General features: G+C 35.6%; 2 protein-coding genes across 2 annotated transcripts in view; both read right to left on the bottom strand.

Annotated features, from left to right (window-relative positions):
- Positions 1–1207: 1207 nt before the first annotated feature.
- Positions 1208–14153, bottom strand: LOC110450594 (fukutin-like). Its single transcript, XM_021498196.1, has 8 exons — positions 14109–14153; positions 7416–7445; positions 6882–7064; positions 6022–6272; positions 4924–5186; positions 4201–4334; positions 2073–2197; positions 1208–1424 (listed from the first exon to the last, which is right to left on the bottom strand). The coding sequence occupies exons 1-8, from the start codon at positions 14151–14153 to the stop codon at positions 1208–1210; spliced, it is 1248 nt and encodes a 415-aa protein (XP_021353871.1).
- Positions 14154–20262: 6109 nt separating this feature from the next.
- Positions 20263–22854, bottom strand: part of LOC110450592 (fukutin-like) — a 14805-nt gene continuing 12213 nt past the window's right edge. The window contains exons 7-8 of the mRNA XM_021498194.1: positions 21220–21344; positions 20263–21073 (exon numbers count right to left, since the gene is read on the bottom strand). Coding sequence (XP_021353869.1) covers positions 20857–21073; positions 21220–21344 — 342 coding nt within the window. The 3' untranslated portion in view covers positions 20263–20856. The remainder of the gene's footprint in view (positions 21074–21219; positions 21345–22854) is intronic.

Raw genomic sequence — 22854 nt, 5'->3', positions numbered from 1 at the left:
CATGAGATCAGGGCCCTTGCTGCGTCATGGGCCCTCCTCAATGGGTCCCCCTTTCAGGAGGTCATGTCCGCAGCTTTCTGGCGCGGACAGACTACCTTCACGGATTTTTATCTCCGGTCCTTGGCCTCTCATTCTGATGGATTGTATTCCCTTGGACCGGTGGTGGTTGCACAGTCTGTGGCTGTTCCTCCACAGTAATTCAGTGATTTTAAATAGTATGCTATCAGGCACCACGGTGGTACACCTGCTCGTTTCACGGGGAGGTTTTCCATTTTTTAATTACTTTCGGGGCTTTATTAGGGGGGTTCCTTGAACCTTTTCCCTACCTTGAGCATGTCTCGAGTTTGTTCCGTCAGCCTGGTCTGCCTGGATTCGAAGCCTCCACTACGGTAAGACGAATTCGCATACTAAAGTTATGGTAATTATTACTGAAATGAAATTGAGGTTTTTGAAGTAAAACCAATTTTCATGATGTAATACTTACCATAACTTTATGGAGTCCCACCCTGTATTCCTCCCCTTGCCTCCTCATCCTGGCTGCCTTTAGGCTCCATAAAAGGGGGTTTGAGGAAGGGAGATCACTCCGTGGCTCTGTCATCGAGATAGAGGTTACGTCACGGTAGGGAGGTAGGGATATTTGAATCTTTTGTTTTTGGGCTACAAAGATGGGTGTAGGTATTGTATATGCATACTAAAGTTATGGTAAGTATTACATCATGAAAATTGGTTTTACTTCAAAAACCTCAAGTTGATTCATCTCACTGGTAAAATGTAATATTTAACACCGGCGACATGAATATTTATCTGTCACTCAAATTGCATTCATATCGACTGTATACTGTATCTGGTAACAGTTCAATGCTTATATTTACATTAATATAGTTTGTTTTCTATATTAACGGAAGCAAACATACGTTTGAATTTTCAAATATTCAGAATTTTTTAATTAAAGTGGTCCTTTCAGTAAGTGATAACGATTCAAAGGACACTTCGTTTGAAACAAAATCCATGTCTAATCGGTCAGATTAGCATCGCTAGCAGACGACGTTCACAGGGGCTCGGTTTCGTGATTTTGAGTAATGAATGTCAAAATTTAATATATGCACAGTATTACGGGAGACTAACCATACATACATACAAACACGTGTTAGACTATAAGGACACACATACAGACAGCATCAAATTCACACATTACACAATCTTATTTCTAAGAGTAAACCTGTATAACATTGTCCCACTGGTCCTTGGGCCAGTAACCATTTTTCCTCACGTTGGAAGGGCTATGCTTCCAGCTCCATTTCTTGACGGGAGTGAACCATTTCTTGCCATAATTGGCTTCTATGTATGGCAATGTTGGACACGGAACACGAACGAAAAGATCTAGCAGAGTGGTCCAGCACAGACCAAATTTCGGAAATACATACCTGTCAATGAAAACAAATACATGTCAACAAGCAACAGAAACAACGATGTCAACACTCAACAGAAGCTCATAAATGTAAACAAAAATCAGAAAACAAAATAAATATCTGCCAACAATTACCAGAAACATATACAGTTGTCAAAGTTGTTTACAATAAACAGAAACGTATAATCGTGAACAGTAAACAGAAGCACTAAAATGTCAGCAGTCATTATAAACAGAAAACTGAAAATAACCAACAGAAAAACAAAACTGTCAGCAGTCAGCAGTTTGTTTGTGCTTTACGTCCTGTTACATGTAATAACTAAAGTCATTTAAGGACGAGCCATGTTTTGGTGGTGGATGGAAACCGGTGGAGGGCCAGAAATCGTAGACGGTCAGACGCCTTTACTACTCGTCTACCAAAGCCCCACGCAGAAACACAAGATTGTCAACAAGTCAAGAAAAACACACATGCAACATACATGTCAACATGCAACCAAAATGGATACAGAGTGATTATAAATTCCTGGGTATCACTTATTGGCAGTTGACTGTGCTTGAGAAGTTTTGTTGTAAGCAAACTGACATATATTTTAAATGATCCGACCTCTTGTTACAACAGATTTTCGTATTTGAGCTCCGGTACGAGGACCTAACGGACACTCACTTATACTTTGCTCCATTTTTCTTGTTTATCCCGCCATTCCACATGTGATCTGACTCCTCGTAGAAAAAGAAAATGTCCAACTTGACGTGCAAATCTTGAAATGTTAATTCAAACGAGTCATTGACCTATGGAATAACAATAAGGTTAGCATTAATCGGGTAAATTTGTAAGGATGGTTACGTGTAATAAGTGCCATAATTATGCTAGCAAAATAATCATTGTTTCACTTTAATCAATCTATTTTCTTGATTATCTGTACTAAACGCCCTCCTATTGAACAAATTGTAAATCTATGTTTCCATGCCTAACTCCATTTGACATAGATAATTAGATAAAAGATGTCAACACCCTTAAAGGAAATCCTAGCAATAAATTATCATACGCAGGTAGACAATGCTATAAATGGACAATGTGTTTAACATCACAGACTCGGCTGATAAAACATGCTTATACTTTAGCAGGGACGAAGCTCTATCAAAACCAGTTGATTGATTTTCAGTTAATGTATATTTACATTTGCATGGCATTGTCACTATATAGCCTCTTTGGAAGCTATGTCGTTGATGGGACTTTAATTACCATGCAGCACGAGACATACTTCTTAGCGTATTAATACAACACTGACCGGAACTACAATATCCAATGTAAATTAACATGACGGCTGCTGAAATATCGTTAGGCATCGTGAGATTTGATAATGTCATTGTAAATTTATGTGCAAAATAAAAAATAAAATAAAAAATACTTTTATTACAACAAAAACAAAACCAAGGTCTGCAATATCGTACAAAATGCACATCGGTGGAAGTCGCCAATGCTGGCAATGGAAACAATTTAACGCTCATTCAATTTATCAAAAACATCGTCTGTTACACTGCACTGATCAACAGGGGTTCGTTACAAATGTCTGAAATACGCATATGTTACAGACCTACTGACACATATGTTACAGACCTAACATTTCAGACGTTTGTAATGAACCCCTGTGCTCCGTTGCAAGATCACTCACTTCAAACGCGTCTCGCAGCCACTGTTTCGTCAGTTTCTGACGACATGTCAAATAACGAGGCTGTTATAGAATCTACAGACTGTAGTCAGATTCCCATACAATCAACAAATAAATTCACGTCTGGATTCTTCACAAAATAAGCAAAGAGAAAAGTTCGAATTAACTTCCAAAAATAACTCCCTCGTGGAGGGCAAGGTCGGATTTACGGTGTTCACTGTATTTATCCATGCGCGAAATTTGTTCCGGAGAAAAATCGAAACAATTTCAAATCTTACTTTCAGCTCAGAGGTCTATTGATAAACTTAAATCACCCTATAGACATATCATACGCAATTGTAGTTATACTGAATTGTGGAATAACAGTGAAGTGTTTGTTAAAATTTCAAAGTACATGTACTACTTTGTTTGCCAATCAGCACGCGACAAACAAGCTGTTCAAACTATTGAACAAAATTTTGTGGACTGTTGATAAGGCGGGCATTTTGAATTTTAAATATAAATTATAAGTTAAAAAAAGAACATAAGAGACGGAGAAAACGTTAATATATGTATTGAACTGGTTTTTTTATGGTATTTATGATCTATTTGAATGACACAGCTTTGCAAGCAAACAAATCATAATGCGCTCGCATTATGATTTGTTTGCTTGCAAAGCTGTGTCATTCAAATAGATCATAAATACCATAAAAAACCCAGTTCAATGCTTAAATGTAAGTCTGATAATGAAATGCATAACTCCCTCAGCCCGATCGTATGTTTATAACGACAGACAATTACGATAGTCTGATCATGAAATACATAACCCCCAGCCTCATCGTATATAAATTACGATAGACATACAGATCCTGACATACATAACTCCCCCAGCCCCTCGTGCCATAATTAGCTGCGAACTGGTTTTTTGGAAAATTTCCTTGATATCCTTGGTGCACGGGGAAAATCCTTTTTGATTTTAATATTTTAGATGATAATCTACAGCAAAAATGAAAATATCTATAAAACAAATGTGATTTCCATAATCCATCTAACTTTTAGGATTTTTCTGATGTGCCAAAGTGTTTTATGAAATAGTTTTTAAGAAATGAGAAGCTGCTGTATCTGATTTCTAGGATAACTTACTCTGCCGTAAAGGTGTTTGAGATAAAGTCCGGACTTCTTCATCTCAGGAATGAGTTGAGAATTGTAGTCTTTGATCCACATCCCGAAATCCACATCTGTGGTATATTGGATGATGTCACACTGTCTATACCACCCTAGCAATACACATACATTCACACTGTTCATCACTTCACAGATGTCAAGAAACATCCTTTGTCGTTTATTTCGTTACAGGGAAGTAACTAAATTATTTGGAAAATGCTAATACAAACTTTGTCTCAGTAAGAGTAGGTTAATACTATATATTTGTTATGTGGAATTCAACATTGGTTCAATTTCAACAGATTTTATTGACTTGATATATGTCAATTGGATTGGACATCAGGCTAGGCCTATTTAAGTCCTTTCCAAACTTATTTACAAACATTACATATATTCTATCATAACAATCCAATTAAACAGTGCAGGGGAAATAACTCCAATTTAGCTTGTGAAATGAACATTTATCCACTTTCATTCAATCATTTTCTGTTTATGTTTTGGATATTAACAATTAAATAAATCAGGTATATTTGTTGACAAACAATCCTACATAAAATCCAAGGGATACAGGCCCAAAAATTCCACATTGATTGTGAAAACAATGCTATGCTTCCTTAGTACCAGGTATTATAAAGTTTATTAAAGTAAACGAAACAGCGTTATTGTTCTTCTGAAAAAGAAGTATGATTTGAGCAATCTTACCGAGAAGTGTACCACTGCTTATCCAAAAACGCATCCCGAGTTTATCAAACACTTTTTTCGCCTCAGCTATCATTTCTTTTGCATGTTTCTTGAAGTGTTTAGCTTTGTGTGACAGATTCGTTGGATAAGCTTTGAGGAAGTCGTTTTTCCTTGTTTGGTTACATTCAATGTATTTGGATTGTGCCACTAAACCCGGAAACTTGTTCGCTGGTTTCGGAATATATAGAGATATACCATCTATCACAGCTAGCTCTAGGTCAAATCTGTTGGGAATACAATATCATTTTTATTGATTTAAAAACACGTGCAAGTAGGTGTATTCAGATTAAATATATTACGACATTGTAAAAATGATGGGTTCCGCCTAATTTTCTTATTTTCTTATAATTTTCGAGTTATATATTCCTACATAATATGCAAAGAGATGTTGATTTCATCCATTGTACCGTACGAAAATTTGAACTGTCTGCAATTTCGTGTCTATTATATAACATTTGATAAAACCTGCTATTTATTATTTATTATTTGAGTCGGCTGTTCTTTTGCGCATCTACGTTTTATTACGTGATGCTTCGTTCTATTACCAACAAGTCGCGTATTGCTTACAATCATTAATTCCTGGTTGCTGCAGCAATTTTCTCTGTTCTACCAGTTTGATATAAGTATATGTCGACACGATTACACATGCACACGGGTCCCTTTACTCGAAAAAGGTACGTATATGTATTATTGTCCGAAAGTGCATGGTAATATTGAAAAGAAAAGTTACAGATTATTTTATAATCTGCGCTCATTGATAATTTCAGACGGCAGTAACCATTTTATCGAGACAAACTTCAAAAAATAAGAAGATTAGTTTGAAATTATAGATCGGTTTTTTAAACCGGATGGGAAAATCCAGCATACTGCCTAAACACGTTTGATATAACTGCTGCAATGTACAATACACAATCAATTTACAATATAAATGCGAGTAGCGTACGTCAATAATAAAAAATGCTCTTATTAAATCATGTTAATTATTTCACTATCAATAAATCAACAAGTATTTATCCTTTGACTATAACAAACTTTGAAGAATTCATAAAAACAAATTACTTTGTGTACAAGCCGGCCTCATACACAAATGTGGGGTCACTTGAGGCGATACGTTTCTTGGCGTGCCAGAGGAATCCAGCGGTACACTCGTAAAGAATAAGTATGTGTATGGCCGGCTCCGGTTGCTTCATCGCCTGGATTAAAACCTGTGATGTGATGTTGTATGTTTTTTCACCTCTCCCGTCGGAAATCTTTTCACTGAAATCCACCACATTGAAGTTGTAAATCCGCAGTTTATGGAAAACTGGACTCTGTGGAAGCAATGGTAAAGCAACATGCGGATTAATACTTTCCCTCTGACGTGACACGCTGTCTAGTCACAACACGTGTCTAATGCTTGTCTCTTTTTTTTTTTATAAAATACATTAGTTTGTACTTCGACAAACCCTTGTAAACAATTTAAAATTCATTTAGCTCCTTAATGTGGCATACACTTAAGAACATAATATTTTTCACAAGAAATTCTGTCTAGAGGAGATACATGCATCTTTGATTTTTTTTATAATCACCTTTATCTGATAAGTTAAAAAGAAATGTCCCGACCTTCTGAAAATGTTCCCCGGCAAACAGATGAGATGGATAGATGGGTTGGTGGTTAAAAAAGACAAGTTCTAAATGAAGTACAAATCGATGGAAATAAGTGTTATTCTATGGTCCACTGACTTTGACTAGTTAGTATCAAAGATGAAATATAAAGGAAACATACTTATGTCCTTTGTCAAGGAATAGCCATATGCCTTTAACAAATCATTTTCTAATTTCCCATGATTTTCATTCTAAATGTATATAAACTCGGATAAATTTGTGTTAATACAAAGTTTTCGAACTATACAGGTGATATCAAGTTTCACAGCAGTTACCAATTTTTTATGAACGTTTCCTATGACACCGAAGGTGACCAGTTTTTTCTGACTCTGACACAAACGGCCACAGGTGTGGCCTCCCTGCTTGTCCTCCACATAGTCAATCAGTATGTCGGGATCCATGAGGAATAGTTTGGCATTTTCATTGTCCCAGACATCCAACAGAGCTTTTATCACTTCCTACAAGAACGAAAAGAAAAAAATGCTAAGATGAATAAATGAAGTTTGTTCGATTTTTTTTTGTTCTACTACTTCTACAAATTTTATAGAAAAAGGGTGACGATTTAACAAACGAATTACGACCTGCTCAAGTATTATTGACGCTTTGCATTTTCGTTTCCATTGGTGGTCTCATAATATTGTATAGGTTATCAATCACTGAAGTAAAACGGCCTTGTTGACTGATGCTTACCATCTTCGTGACTATCTTTACAAAAGCTACATTTGTCCAATAGCTTTTAAAATTGTTAAAAAATGGAGAGCAGTTTATTAACATGGTATTGCTGTCGCTCTAGTTCTATGAAACAATACCTTAACACGACTAGTATTCGGATCGTCTGTCTGTAAAAACAAATAGAAAATGGTTAGATTGTTGAACACTTTTGTTGACTTAGAGTTTGTTGTGTAGTAAAATGTGAGTGCGAGTGTTCAGTTCCTGACAGGGTCATACAATGCCTTTATCTTAATTCACAATTATTAAGTCCTTATTCCACACTTTTCGTCTTCTTTTCGTTGGGTGGATCAATCATTTTGTAAGGATCTCCAAAGACTAAAGCAATAATTAAAGCGGTACTCGGCGGCCGAGTTGAACCATATTAATGTACAGTTGTAAAATCTCACAACTTTCTTTATAATGCATTATAAATGTAATTAAAGCACTACAAAACATCAGTGGCTGGATTGAATCGCTTCCCGTATGCGCTAATACAATATAATTGAGAAAAATAGCTTTATAGCAACTTATTTTTGTTTCTATAGTCTTATTAAAAACGCCCCTTAAACTGACTAAACTGCAGCTCGTCTGTCTTGAAAATATTATTTTAACGTTATTTTATAAGCTACCGGTTAGTTCTGTTTCTTAAGTCTTATTAAAAGATCACCTTCAAATGCTGAAACTTGAGCTCGTCTATCTGGAAAATATTAAACAAATTAGAGTGAAATAATGATATGTATTTCTTGGTTGTGGAAGGATAAGACAATGTAGGGTAATATTCCCACAAGGTCATATCTAAGACTATCTTCACATTGATAATTTCTGGTTCCACATTGCCTTGCTCGTTTCTAAAGTAATTACAGGAAACTCGAAGTAAGGAAGCACAATTAAAGTCGATACAGGAAATCACACATAGTAAATAGTTTACTGCACCATATGGTCATTTCAGCTTAAGGACTCATCAGTGTTATTCATGTTAAAAAGAATCTAACCTGTTCCGAAACAAATGTGAATAGGAAGGTGCCTATAAACCTATTTATACCGTGACAAATGTACCACTTTTGGCTAAAACAGATGATTTATTCTTACACTAAGAAACAATGTGATCCAATCATGTTGTTAAATGATCAAAGTACAAACCTAACCAGGATTCACCTCGTCTTTGCAATGAACCTTATTGATACTTAATAGCTTGGCGTGTAGAAAAATTGGAATGTAGGGATTCAATTCCTGACAAGGTAATACAAGAACTATATTCGCAATTAAAAGGTTCTTATCAAATACATTTCTTGTTTGGTTTTAGTACTTTTGTGAGGAGGATGAAAGACAAAACAAAATTTAATTTAATTTAATAAAACCTGAACAAGTTGAACCAAAATAATGTTTGCTTGTAAAATCTCTTAACTTTCTTTATTTGTCATTATTAATTTATTGAAATAAAGAATCTATCAAAATTTCGTCCTTTTTAATTACGTTTCATAATCAAATAAAATTGAAACAGAACATGGTGATATAACATATATTCCTCTTGCTATAGTGTAATAAAGACAGAACCTTAAAATGTTTTGGCTCGTCTGTCTGGGCAACATAAAAATAAGTTAGAATATATTAACAGTAAAGTTTGCTTTGTAGATTGTGTTAGGAATGATAAGATAGTTTCAATTCCTGTCCAAGTAATAACAAACACTATTTTCACAATATCAAATTCCTTTTCCAAGCTTTTCTAGTTCGTTTCTAAGGATGATCTCATCATATTGTGAGAGTGACGAAAAGTAAACCACTTACAAGTACTCTTTAAACCAGCTCTAGGTGGCTGTAATGTATCACATTAAAATATACCTGTACATAAAATTTCATGAATTTCATCATTCGTATTATGATACAACAATTTTCAAATAGCCTTAGTTAATAGCTAGTAGGAATATGATTTTATAACAAAATATGCCTGCTACCAACGTGTAAACGAAACAATATCTTTACATGACTAGGATTCAATACGTCTATCTGAAGATGAAAAACAACAATCAAAATAAGTCTAAAAATATACTTAACATGAATAGGATTCAGCTGGCCTGCCTTGTAAAATAGAAACAAGTTAGAATGAAGTGATATTGATACTTGCAGATTTTTGTTTGGAAGAAAATTTGATTGTTGTTGAAATTTCCGTACAGTTAGCGGAGATGTAGCAAATTAATATGTGTCTGAAAACTTTTGTGAATTCCTTCATGATTATTATATTAAATCAACTGTCAATAAGCCTTAGTTGATGCTTTTTGTGTGTATTTTAATTGAAACAATTACGATCATCGCAATTTTAAGATGTTATTGGCTTTATTTTGTTTTTGTTTCTAAGGACAATTCAACCGTATTTTAAGCATGATCTAAGGTTGAAGCACAATTTAAAATCGCACTGGTTAAATGACATTTGCTAAATTGACATGGTGTGTTACCATAACCTTTGTCTTGTATCATTATTGTTATTTTAAAGGAGATTTGGCTGTGGTTTTTTTTTTTATAGTTTTCCATATGTTCTGAGAACATTTTACATTTTTTTACAAACAAGCTCTTCCAGTTACTCGTGTGTTATTAAAGAAATGAAATCAACTCTGGTTACCTGACCACGGCTAGGATGTATCTCAGCACTCTGGAAAAAACGAATATAAAAGAAGTGAAAATGGATGAACAAGACAGCCTGACTTAAGGATGAGAGGATAGGGCTGCAACCTCTGGCTAGGTAAAGAATCTTCACAAAAACGTATTCTTATTCAAGAATGAATATGAGATGACAGTGGATAAAAGATAAAGTTATAAAGCGATGGTTGTGACAAAGTAGTCAACAGCACTAAAAGGCATGTGTCTTCGGAATGTTGCATGACAAGGCCACATTTATGGTATTTCCTAGTAGACATCGGCTGTAACACTTTTGGAGGATGTGTGAAGCCTTTGTTATTGAACGAAAGGCAAGGAAGCTGACATGTAAAGGCGGCAGCTAGAGACACGACCTTGTTGGCAGAGCAGTCTGAAATCGACGAGCGAAGATATTGAAGACGCAATACATGTAGTCTGACAAGCCTTCCACAACGTTCTAGGATAGAAGTAAGGCCTTTACTTTCAGTAACACAATCACATAAGATTTCTCTTGAGTATAGACAAGAGTTTGTTTGTGAAACTAAAAGAGATTTGTTACTATTGTAGGAATGAGAATGCAGCCAACGTCCCTGTAGTAAACTCTGTGAACAATAAACAAAAACCAATCACTTTGGCAGCTCGGTGTATAACGGTATCCCATTAGCATATCAGCTACGTGAAGACTTTCCGGAAAGTTTCGGAAGCTGTTTCACTTAGGGACGTCCTGCTGGCACTTTATTCATCCGTACTGGATTGGCAACTCAGTTATTTGTCCTGATCACTACTTTAAACGTATGTCAATGTATCTTGTATTTATTTGTTTTATTACTTTAAACACTCTGTTGTAATTTCATGTACATTAACTTTTGAGTATTGCTATAACCATTTTTGATCTTGTATCGTCGTAAGAACAGCAACATTAGCAATTAGAGGTTGTTAATTAAATTGACCAAATGAAATACATACGGAACGAAACATGGGGTAGTGCCAATGCTATTTGATACGCTGGATATTATCATCACGGTAAGCTGTACCAGGATCACATCACAATAATATCATTTAGTTGTGTGGAGTAGGATGAGACATTGTCATGAAAAGTGTTCCGGAATTTACCAGAGCCTCGATGTAATAAGTAAATACAGAGGTAAACAATGTATCGAATGAACAACTACCTTATTGTGAAAGGTGCAGATTGTCTGACAAAATGTTAACTTTACGAAAACTACATGCAACCGATTTACATTAGTTCAAGCATGTTGTTCATATCTTATGACATTTATCTTCTCAATTATTTTGATGCTCCTTATTTAAAATAAGTATATTCATAACTCGTTTGACGCCCCAACCACTTTTGATAGGAAACAACTTAAGTAAGATAATATCATACTCTTCAAATTGATTACATTAGAAATCCGTTTCAAAAGCATGGAGAGACTCCATGTCGAGTTAGTAAAAGGTTCAAGTCTGACTGAGGGTAAAACAGACACGTATACGTGCAAGTTTACCTGCAGATTATACAAAACAGGTTCAGATACAAACATTAAGTTAATCTGACTTAACTCGTGAGCTCAGGCTTGTAAGCTTCGTGATAAGTAGTGATATGTCCAATGGAAACACAAGTCATCATTCTATACATTTAAAGTATTACCTCACAGTTTTCCCGGTGATATACAAACGCATGGATATTTCAAAGAAATTGATTTCCGTGAAATACAAGACTGCTCATATGCACAAAATTATGAGATAGAATGACATTTTACTTGCTTCATTATTTTCAAAATGTGCACACCATCTGTTTCCGTATTTTAAGTTGTACCCTACTTGACCTCCAATCACAATTGAGCATATAATCCTCAAAATCAGATTACCTGCATAAATAAAGTTTCGTTTTTGTATTTTCAATGTAACTACCGTATTGAATGTCGCAGACCTACAGTTAATAAGTCATATTTGATTAAACAATCTAAGTGGCTGATACCCGTAACTATGAAATCAAAACGATACCAAATTGAGACAGGAAATTTCGTTTTTCAGTTGATTCATTTTGTTAATACATATCAAAACGGAATATGAATAATTATCTTTTAACAAATATCTGCCTTTTTATTTTGAAGCCATACCTCTTTTGGTGATACTTTTGTCCTTATCTGCTCTTGAATGAACCAAAGAACTGATAAAAATACCAGTACCATTTTCAGGAAACGCCATCTTTTCATATTGTTCGTTAAAAACGATAAACGTCTACGAAAAGACGTCAGTATACGCGACTGCATCCAGACACGAGTGTTATTTGTTTATATTGTATCTGTAAAACACAACTTACATTGAAGAACACTGTTAACAGAGTTTTATACAGTAAAGTGTATATGCAGTATTTATAAGATAGGGAGTTCCAAACCTAAGCCAACGGCGGAATAATTACACGCATCAAATTAAGTACTACCGTATTTCTTCTGCTGAAAAACCCCACTTCACATACATCCACTACCATATCCCATAAACACCTACCTTTTAATACCTGTAAATACTCTGCTAAACGTCCTACTATACATACACTCATGCATCTGTTTCATTAGTTTTGCTGTAAAAATATGTTACCTCATTACACACATTAGTGGGAAACGCAAAGCACGTAACATTGTCTTTTTGTATTAGGATACCTCTATGGGAACTTGTAAGATGATAAATAGAACATGACATTATGTTCTATGTTAGCAGTTGAATACACGCGTGATTCAATTTGATAAACAAGCTTAATATATATCTTTAATCTATAGTGATATACATTATTTCTTTCATTTTATCCTTTATTTGACATTAAAGATACTATAGATGTCCTAAAAGGTGGTATAGCCGCAATATACCCTCCCTCCATCGCCGTGCGCATAACAATGTCATGTGCTACATGGTATGTTTTGGCTGCTTTTAAATATTTCTATTAAATATTTGTCTTCTGGCTCATGCATGTAATGTAAAATGTATCAACTTAATTTTAATAATTTAGGCTCAGCTAGTGCACATTTAATAGGTATACCAATAATTAAGGGATTCGTGTATCAAAAGAACACAGACAAAAGATATGTGAAAAAGGAATATTTAAAAAATCATTATTTTTTTAGACAAATAATGTGCATGTTTCAATCAGATACGGAAATCCTTCGAGCTAAATTTTCACTTTAAAATGGAAATATAAGAAAATAACGATAACATCTATAACATACTACCTCCCTTTGGGGTTATCTTGGTAATGCAATACAGACTTCTTATAAACAAATGGGTCTATTGACATCGAATACCTAATTCTAACAGGTAAGTATGTCCAACGGCAACTCATACATATCCAATTGTGTTTTACAGGTAGGCAAAGTATATGATGACGATACGTTTCTCGAGTGGTCCTCAAAGAGAACACCATTAGATTTTATTTTTATTTCTTAATGTTTTGAAGACAAAAGTCTTATTGTAACTTAAAAGTAGGGGGGGAAAGTAGTGTTTTCATCGGCGCCATATGATAACAATAATAATATACAACATTTGATATAGCGACCTATCTACAATAATACGCCACTCTAAAGCGCTTTACAGTACATAGATACATGTATACATAGATATACAATAATTACAATTAACATTTACATTAATCAATACAATTTTGAGGAATTCGCAGGAGCTGCCTTATCAGGCGCTAACTACTAATCCTATGCCACATTGCTAATATCTCCCTATGTGTGTATGACTGCGTGTGTGCTGGAGATGTAATGTCATTATAATGACTTCGGGCTGGACAATGATAGGTTGATAGAAATTTTCTTTCTCGGAGAATTTAAATAAGAAGCCTTGGCAGAGCCTCGAGTTTGATCTATTATCTCCATGGAAGGACTTCCCTATTTACCTATGTGACCTATCGGCATTGGATGAGGTATTTCGCCATAGGTACGTGTATATGCAGGATTGAACTGTACACAGGTTATCACCATTGTTTCTTTTTTTTAACCCTACTGTTTACAAAAGTGTTTTTTCAGTGTGCGTGCAAAATTAAAGGATTGCGGATTAAATGCAAAGTTGGCAGACTACCGTGTCCTTATCAAGTTTGAGATAGGTTAAGGACGTCTGACAACCTGAAAAAGAAAATTTTGTTCACCGCCTCTCCTCCATTTATTCACTTGAGCTTTTTTCCCATTTCCCGTGTTCATCCCGCCATTCCACATGTTCCGACTCCACTTGGGGCTTAACTATAGAAAAGGTTGAACTTGACAACCAAGTGTATCAGGTTAATTAAAAAACAAAACAAGAGAACAACGAAATGTTAACAAAAATGGTAGTTGTTACTTGTCAGTATAATGTGACCGGGCGGAAAACTATGATGGGTGCCTTCTGAATCGTATAATGTGACCGGGCGGAAAACTATGATGGGTGCCTTCTGAATTGTATAATGTGACCGGGCGGAAAACTAAGATGGGTGCCTTCTGAATTGTACTTCAGTGAAACAGCACTATAACCTAGGCATCAGATACGCGCTTCCACAAGGAGGCAATAACACCAACATGACCTGCATACAGCCTTATACACTCATGCATGCATACATAACACGAAATGAAGCACGTCCTTAAATGACCCTAACTGCAAACTAGGGCAAAATATAAACAAAGGGAAAGGCTTACATGGAGAACATTGGAAAAATGCAAGACCAGAGCCCGTATTCATGAAACCGTTCTCATGCTCAAGTATGGATTTTGTGTTCAAGCCAAATTTCTTGTCCCCATTATGATTTGTTTTAAATCTTATTTTGTCAATGAAGACCATTGGAGAGACTTAAAGCCGACAACTGTTTTCAGTGTTTACATTTGACTTTTAGACTGTTTGACATAATTAAAACAAGTTAAAAGGAAGTTGGTTTGAGCACAGAATCCATGCTTGAGCATGAGAACAGCTTCATGAATACGGGCCCAGATCTTCCGGAAGGGTGAGCGTCTTCTGCTTCATCGACGACACCCACCAGGTAAATGTCGGTCAATAATCAATGTTAGGTCACGACCTCATATCGGGAACTCGGGTAGTGACAACCACAAGAGATACACTCATGAGCGTAATAAAAAACACCACCTTCAAATCACACAAACAAATAGCATATGTTCCTGCGAGATAACGATGGCGACAATGTAACGATGGCGACACTGTAACTTGTCTGCAGTCTTCATCAACATGGTTTATTTTGAAACCCTGTGTTGTAAGTGTGTCCGTCAGCAGTCGACATCTATCGCGGAAACCCTGTGTTGTAAATGTGTCTGTCAGCAGTCGACATCTATCACGGAACCCCTGTGTTGTAAATGTATCCGTCAGCAGTCGACATCTATCACTGAAACCCTGTGTTGTAAGTGTGTCCGTCAGCAGTCGACAGCTATCACGGAAACCCTGTGTTGTAAGTGTGTCCGTCAGCAGTCCATATCTATCACGGAAACCCTGTGTTGTAAGTGTGTCCGTCAGCAGTCCATATCTATCACGGAAACCCTGTGTTGTAAGTGTGTCCGTCAGCAGTCGACATTTATCACGGAAACCGTGTTGTAAATGTGTCCGTCAGCAGTCGACATCTATCACAAAAGGAATTTAATCAAACGAAGCGTCTTCACTGAAGCAGATGAAGGTTATCATTATCTTACCTATTATCAGAGACTTATGAACTTAAGTATCTGCTTAATGTTACTGTTCAGAGTAATTTCTTTTCCTGTTCTATTTTATTTATTTAGATATAACCCAGATGTGTTTTGAAAATACTGCCAAAATATTTATTTTACAAAATGTTGATGTTTTATACCCAATTTTGTTTGTCTCCGAAAAAGATAATAGGATTTTTTTTATTCATCGCAGAAAATTTAAGAAAAATTTCAACGGAAATAGTCAGAGAGTACATGTACATGTAGAGAGCTAACACATATTTCGTTTCCCCTTTTGCCCCAATTTTTCTTCTTATTTTACGAATTTTCTTTTGATCAGAAGAACGTTGGACCACTGTAAGTAAAAAGAAGTTATATCATTTCATGCATAAATACGTGTAGAAAGTGAGAATCTGACAAAATATTTGCGTTACTTATAACTAAGAGGTAATGAAGACATGTGACGCGTTTTAGATATTGTCGGTATGTAAACATCTGCATAAAGTAGGCACTATCATATGTGGTACATATAATGTATTTATGTAGGTATGTGCTTATGAGGGTGCGTGTAAATCCAAGTATGTACGTACTGTAAACGTTACGTGTGGTGCAATAATCAAATGTACAGACGTTTTAACTTCAAATGAATTAATTTCAAGTGATATATTCTATTTTTTCGATCTTTTCACCAGCCAATTTTAAAACACGATTTCTAAAAATTGTGCAAAACCCGTGCAGTGTTAAATCTTATAAATTTCTTTAATCTGTGAATTTTGAAAGGTAATGCACTACCGTTCAAAACAAAGCAAAACACACAACACAGTATTTTTAAATTCATTTTATTATAAATTGTATAAATGTGGAATGATAATTACAAACAATGTTATGATCTTACATCATTTTTAACAATAGAAGAATGATAATTTAATACAAGAGGCCCAATGGGCCTGCATCGCTCACCTGGTATTAATCTCACACTTGTAATCTTAATAGTAGACTAAATAACAGCTACAGGCAGAATATCAGTGTTTGATTCATAAGAACAGATTTAAACATATGACGCCTGTGACCTCAAATGTCGAACAAGGACATTAGGTTGAAAGTGGGAAAAGGTCATTAATTTGAACAAACTTGGTAGCCCTTCATCCCAGCATGCTACAGGCCCAATTTCAGTACCCTTGGCCTTTTGGTTATTGAGAAGAAATTGTTTGAAGATTTTACGACATTTCATCCCTGTGACCTTGAAAGTGGGTCAAAGTCATTAATGTGAACAAATTTGGTAGCCCTTCATCCCAGCATGCTACAGACCCAATATCAGTACCCTGGGCCTTTTGGTTATCGAGAAGAAGTTGTTTGAATATTTTAACACAGGTAGCCCTTCATCCTGGCATTCTACAGGCCCAATATCAGTAATCTGGGCCTTTTGGTTATTGAGAAGAAGTCGTTTGAAGATTTAAGACATTTGACCCCTGTGATCTTGAAAGTGGGTCAAGGTCATTAAATCGTGCAAACTTGGTAGCCCTTCATCTCAACATGCTACAGGCCCAATATCAGTACCCTCGGCCTTTTGGTGATTGAGAAGAAGTCGTTTTAAGATTTTAAGATATTTGACCCATGTGACCTTGGAAGTGGGTCAAGGTCATTCATTTTAACAAACTTGGTAGCCTTTCATCCCAGCATGCTACTGGCCAAATGTCATCAGCCTGGGCTTCTTGGTTATTGAGAAGAAGTTGTTTAAAGTAAAAAAAATGACGCTGGATGGACAGACGCCGGACAGACGCTGGACCTTCGGGCCAGGTGAGCTAAAAATGCACTATGTATTTCTGAAGGAATCTGAAGTGTAAGGTAAGAAGGACCCCCTGTAAAAAGTTCCGATAACTTTAAAACTACCAATCCATAATTGACACAGTTTGACTGTTTATGTGCCATATGATAGACACGCAACATTTTGATAATTTATCAATAGCAGCTTTTAGAAAACGAAATAAACATTATACTAATGTAGTATATAAGTGTTATGAGATGGATTTATAGTTATACTTTATTGCAAGATTATTCACATGTATATACAGCTACTGTGAAAATTATTCTTTGTGTACTAATCCATATATTTTTCTTGTTTGAGATTAGTACCTATTGATCCAACGGCATCAGTCTGATACGCCATTGATGACAGCCTGGTAGTAAAGTGACAACAAAAAGTGTCCTTCTCTGTACAATATATTTGAAGAAATTCATTTGTGTGATTTTACCGATATGAACGTCTTTCATCAAGTCATTTTTCCCGGAGCTATCCATTGAATAAGGATAAATCATGCTATAACGACATTCATGATTTAGTTACAAATACCACATTGATCACGACCTGGAAGTTAATCTTTGGCCTTGGAATGTTTACTCTGGCATTACCTGGCAAAATCTTTAGAGATTTCATTTACATTGTTACATTGTATGCAGTATGTGTTCATGATTTATTACAAATCGTAACACCAATTAAAATGTGGCATTTGGTTTCCTTTGATGAGAAAACAGATTAATTGGCATAACATCAATGAAATAGCATATTTGATAATATACTGAAATATTTCAAATGTAAAGAATGATAGCACCATTGGATATAAGGACATGAAATAGTGTTATTCTTAATCATTCTGGCAATGCTATAAATAATAATAATTTAACAGCATAAACAAATTATAAAAGAGTTCTAACATTTGAAATCGTCAATGGAACTGGAGAGCTATCTCTTGTCCCGACACTGAGTTTTACTTCAAATCGGGTAACTTTTACCTCACAAATGCCATTATAACTAAGATTGGGAATGTAAATTTTAAGTTTCAGGACAATTTCAGTATAAAGAAATATTGATTAAATGAAAGGATTATTTTCACTGCTGTGCGAAATGTATTTGTCCCGGCACCAGCACAGGACGAAGAGATCTTTATTTAACCAGAAATATATTTCTAAGCCTCAAAAATCTCACATACACATGTATAGACCACGGAATTAGATTAGTGTCAAGACATAGATATATAATACTCTTCCGTTGAATACCATTTATATTTGGCTCATATTGTGGAATACTTAATATTTTCTCTCAAACATCAAACAAGAGACTTGTACAACGGTTTTCAAAGAAAAACAAATAGTATTACTATCTATTTCTGATGGTATATGTAATACACATGAATACACTTTTAGAACAGAACCTAAATATGGACAAGTTCTCATAATATTTCCTTAATGAGAAATCAGATGATGACAACATCTGTGTGAAAAATAATGCCTTTGTCAGTGGTGAATGTCCTTGTGACGTTGACCATGCTTATCTAACTTTTGTTCTCATCATCACATAACATTGGTTATCTAGTAAAACAAACAACAGAAAATTGCTTCCCCATTTAAACAACCCTTATTATTGCTTTAAAAGTACGTTAAAAAACAAGGGGGGGGAACAAAACAAAAAAGGCAAGATGTAAATAATGTACACACATCTATCAAGTAATTCTTCTACATAATGTAAATGATGTAAGCTTCGATAAGTATTTCTCCTACTAGAGAAGCTTGATATGTAAATGTATTGTGTAAAGATAATATACTATATAAAACCGTATATGTCCTAATAAGCATGCCAGGTACATGTATAAGTAAGTGAAAGGAATACACATTTGGGACCTTTTCAGAGAACTTCAAATTCCATATTTTCTTAGTTATACAACTGTATACAAAACCAGCCAAGAGAGTCTTGATGGCTTATTCTAATGATGGTAAATTGCCAAGGAGAAAAACAGAATTATGCTAAATTTTGATTGTTAGTTTTAGTTGTGCTTTTAACGGATAATATTTATGTGGATATAAATTCGTGTTTTGAGATAAAACGAGGCCATAATTTTCTTATCCAAAATAAACAAAACTGAACCATCCAACAATTATAATACAAGGGTACGGGTGAGTGGTGTGCCTTTTTAGGAGATATACGGTATGTACCTACATGTCTTCCTTTGGAGTTATTTACAGCTATAAAATGCTTACAATGTCACTCACTATCTCATCCACTTATTTCAAAAATCACCCATGAAATTGTTCAAAGACTCATGCAAATATTCTCTCTCAAGAGGGAGGAACGAATTTCAGATAAAACCCCTTATCGAACATGATCCCTGTTTGGATATATAGTAACATAGGAGATGTATAATAAGACTATCTGCGACAGTCGAAGGCGTTCGGGTTTAAGATATACCACAAGACTGACAATCTGGACACACAACTGACCCAAAAGACTTCAATGTTTCAGATTGGGAAGAGTACCTGAATTTAATAAGGTCGAATAAATTAATCCATGTCATAAACCCTTGAAAATACAATATCTGACATTGACGACGTCATTAAAATGTCAAGAATTTTCAAGATATACATTGACTATAATTTTGAGTTTATGATACAAATATCCTTGTTAGTTCCAATTGTGTTTTGTTTATTACGGCTCTGCATGGCATGTTAGCATCTCGGTATTATTATTATACATTGTAAAGAGTAACTTATATGAACCAGTCATTGATACTTCGTCCGAAAGGTTTCGGGGTTTATACAGGGTCCTGTTTATGCAGTCATCATATCAAGTTAAATATACATATATCTAAGTTCAAATTTTTATTAAATGTAACACTGACAAAAGAAAAAACATATTAAATGTTCACGTTTAACAAACGACAACAAAGTTTACGTCCGTGAATATAAATTATAAATCATAAATAACAGGTTATACAGAATATCATTATTATCTTTTACATTTTAACCCAATATTGCTTTTATAAATAGTAGTTGAATGTGTTTTCACAAACATGTAGAATATTTCATACTCTTACTTTTATCATATTGTTCAGTTCAGACTTATTTGACAAAGAAAATCCAGAATACACCAAAGGAAGGTAATCCAGCAGTATTGCAATCCATTAATCTAATGAGATATTTCTTGCAAAATGAAAACCCTGATGTTACGTGTACCTGCAGACATCTTATTTGAAGTCACTCGAGATATGTGACAAGATATTTCGGCCCCAAAGAGTTGTTCTATGTCCTTGTTTCTTCAATATCGATGAATGGTCATATCCGAACAAATCGTACCACGGCGATACCATTAAGGTAAAGTTTTACTGAACATGTACAAAGTATATAGGACAGTCAATTTAATCAGACTGTCTAATCACACTCACTCAGACACTGTTTGGCAGCAATGATCTCATACTTAACACACATATGATCACTCATAAACCTGTATAACACTGTCCCACTGGTCCTTGGGCCAGTAGCCATTCTTCTGTACGTTGGTAGGACTGTTTTTCCAGCTCCATTCCTTCACAGGATTGAACCATCCCTTACCATAATTTGCCTCTATATATGGTAATGTCGGACACGGCACACGTACATGAAGATCTAGCAGAGTCGTCCAGCACAGATTAAACTTCGGAAATACATACCTGTCAACAGAAAAAAAAGTCATGTGTTAAATCCAGCAGACGACACGTCATTAAAGCTGACACTGCAGGTTTTATCGCATTCACGTGGTACCGAAGGCAGTTTGGACAATGGTGTAATTTGCGTTTTGCTGAATATTTATACTCACTTGAGCTTTTCTCCATTTTTCACATCTGTCCCACCATTCCACATGTGATCCGATTCCTCGTAGAAAAAGAAAATGTCAAGCTTAATATCCCCAGCTTGAAATGATAATTCAAACGTGTCATTGACCTGATGAAATAAAATCAATAAGTCAGTCAAAAGTTCAATTATGTTCAATCACTTTCCATGAAATAAAGAATGTAATTACATACACGTATTTTAAATCAATCAATTACACTAATCATTTAAATAAATTAACAATAAATTAGTGTAGACCATTTCTTTATCCAACTGCCATCAATTCAAAATTTCTTTGAATTGTCTTAACTAGCAGTTACATTTCACCATAATCAGGTTACTCAATCCTGGTGACAATTTGTAGGATAACATGTTCAAAACCCTGTCACATTACCTGCCACACCCAACTACTGTAAGCACGTATGCAAGATATCATGGATATGTGATATGGTACTAAGCGCAAAATATGATGCAACAGCTGTGCATGACCTCACATACAACGTTTCAGGCAATAACCTTACTCATATATACAAGAGTCCCATAGGGCCTGTATCGCTCACCTGGATATCTAAGCAATTATGGCAGAATATTCTCCAAATGAGATCCAAGGGAATATGCCAGACCCCAAGGCCAATCCTTGTAGCATATATATCTGTATTCAATTTTTCATGCCCAGCAATTTTATGTATGGTTATGGGGTGGGGATCTCAACTGTTTCCAAGCTGTGACTCAGAAACTAGGTCCCTACGGTTGTGGCCAGACCCTAGGATCAATTCTAATATCATGACTGCATTTGTCTCTTTTTGCCCAGCATTTGTATATATAGTTTTGGGGTGGGGATTTCAACCGTTTCAAAGTTATGACCCAGGGGTTAAGTCTGCAAGGGTGGGGCAAACCCTGGGGTCAATTCTAATATCATGACTGCATTTGTCTCTTTATGCCCAACAATTGTATATATAGTTTTGGGGTGGGGATCTTAACCATTTCAAAGTTATGACCCAGGGGTTAAGTCTCCAAGGGTGGGGCAGTCCCCAAGGCCATCCTGGAAGCATATGTGCATTCATCTCTTTGTAATCGGCAATTGTCTATATGGTTATAGGGTGGGGATCTCAACTGTTTCAAAGCTGTGACTAAGAAACTAGGTCCCTAGGGTTTCGGTCAGAGCCCAGGGTCTATTCTAATATTGTGACTGCATTCGTCTCTTTATGCCCAGCATTTGTATATATAGTTTTTGGGTGGGGATCTCAACCGTTTTAAAGTTATGGCCCAAGGACTATGTTTCCAAGGGTGGGGCCAGACCCTAGGGCCATCCTGGAAGCAAATGTGCATTCTTCTCTTTATACTCAGCAATTGTATATGTGGTTATATGGTGGGGATCTCAACCATTTCCAGGCAATAAACTTTTTTTGGCCCCACCCCTTAGCCCGGGGGGTCAGCCCCACCATTTGTACAATTTTGAATCCCTGCCTCCCATGAATGCTTCCGACCAAATATGATAGATATCCAGTGCATAGTTCTACAGAAGAAGTCATTTATAGCAATCTAGCCAAATTGCCCACTTTTGGCCCCGTCCTCAGCCCTCTGGGGGATCAGCCCCACCATTTGTACAATTTTGAATCCC

The sequence above is a fragment of the Mizuhopecten yessoensis genome, unplaced genomic scaffold, assembly GCF_002113885.1.
Source record: "Mizuhopecten yessoensis strain PY_sf001 unplaced genomic scaffold, ASM211388v2 scaffold5343_1, whole genome shotgun sequence".
NCBI classification, from domain to species: Eukaryota; Metazoa; Mollusca; class Bivalvia; order Pectinida; family Pectinidae; genus Mizuhopecten; species Mizuhopecten yessoensis.
The sequence above is the reverse complement of the archived record's forward strand: the minus strand, read 5'-3'. Positions and strand labels throughout refer to the sequence as shown.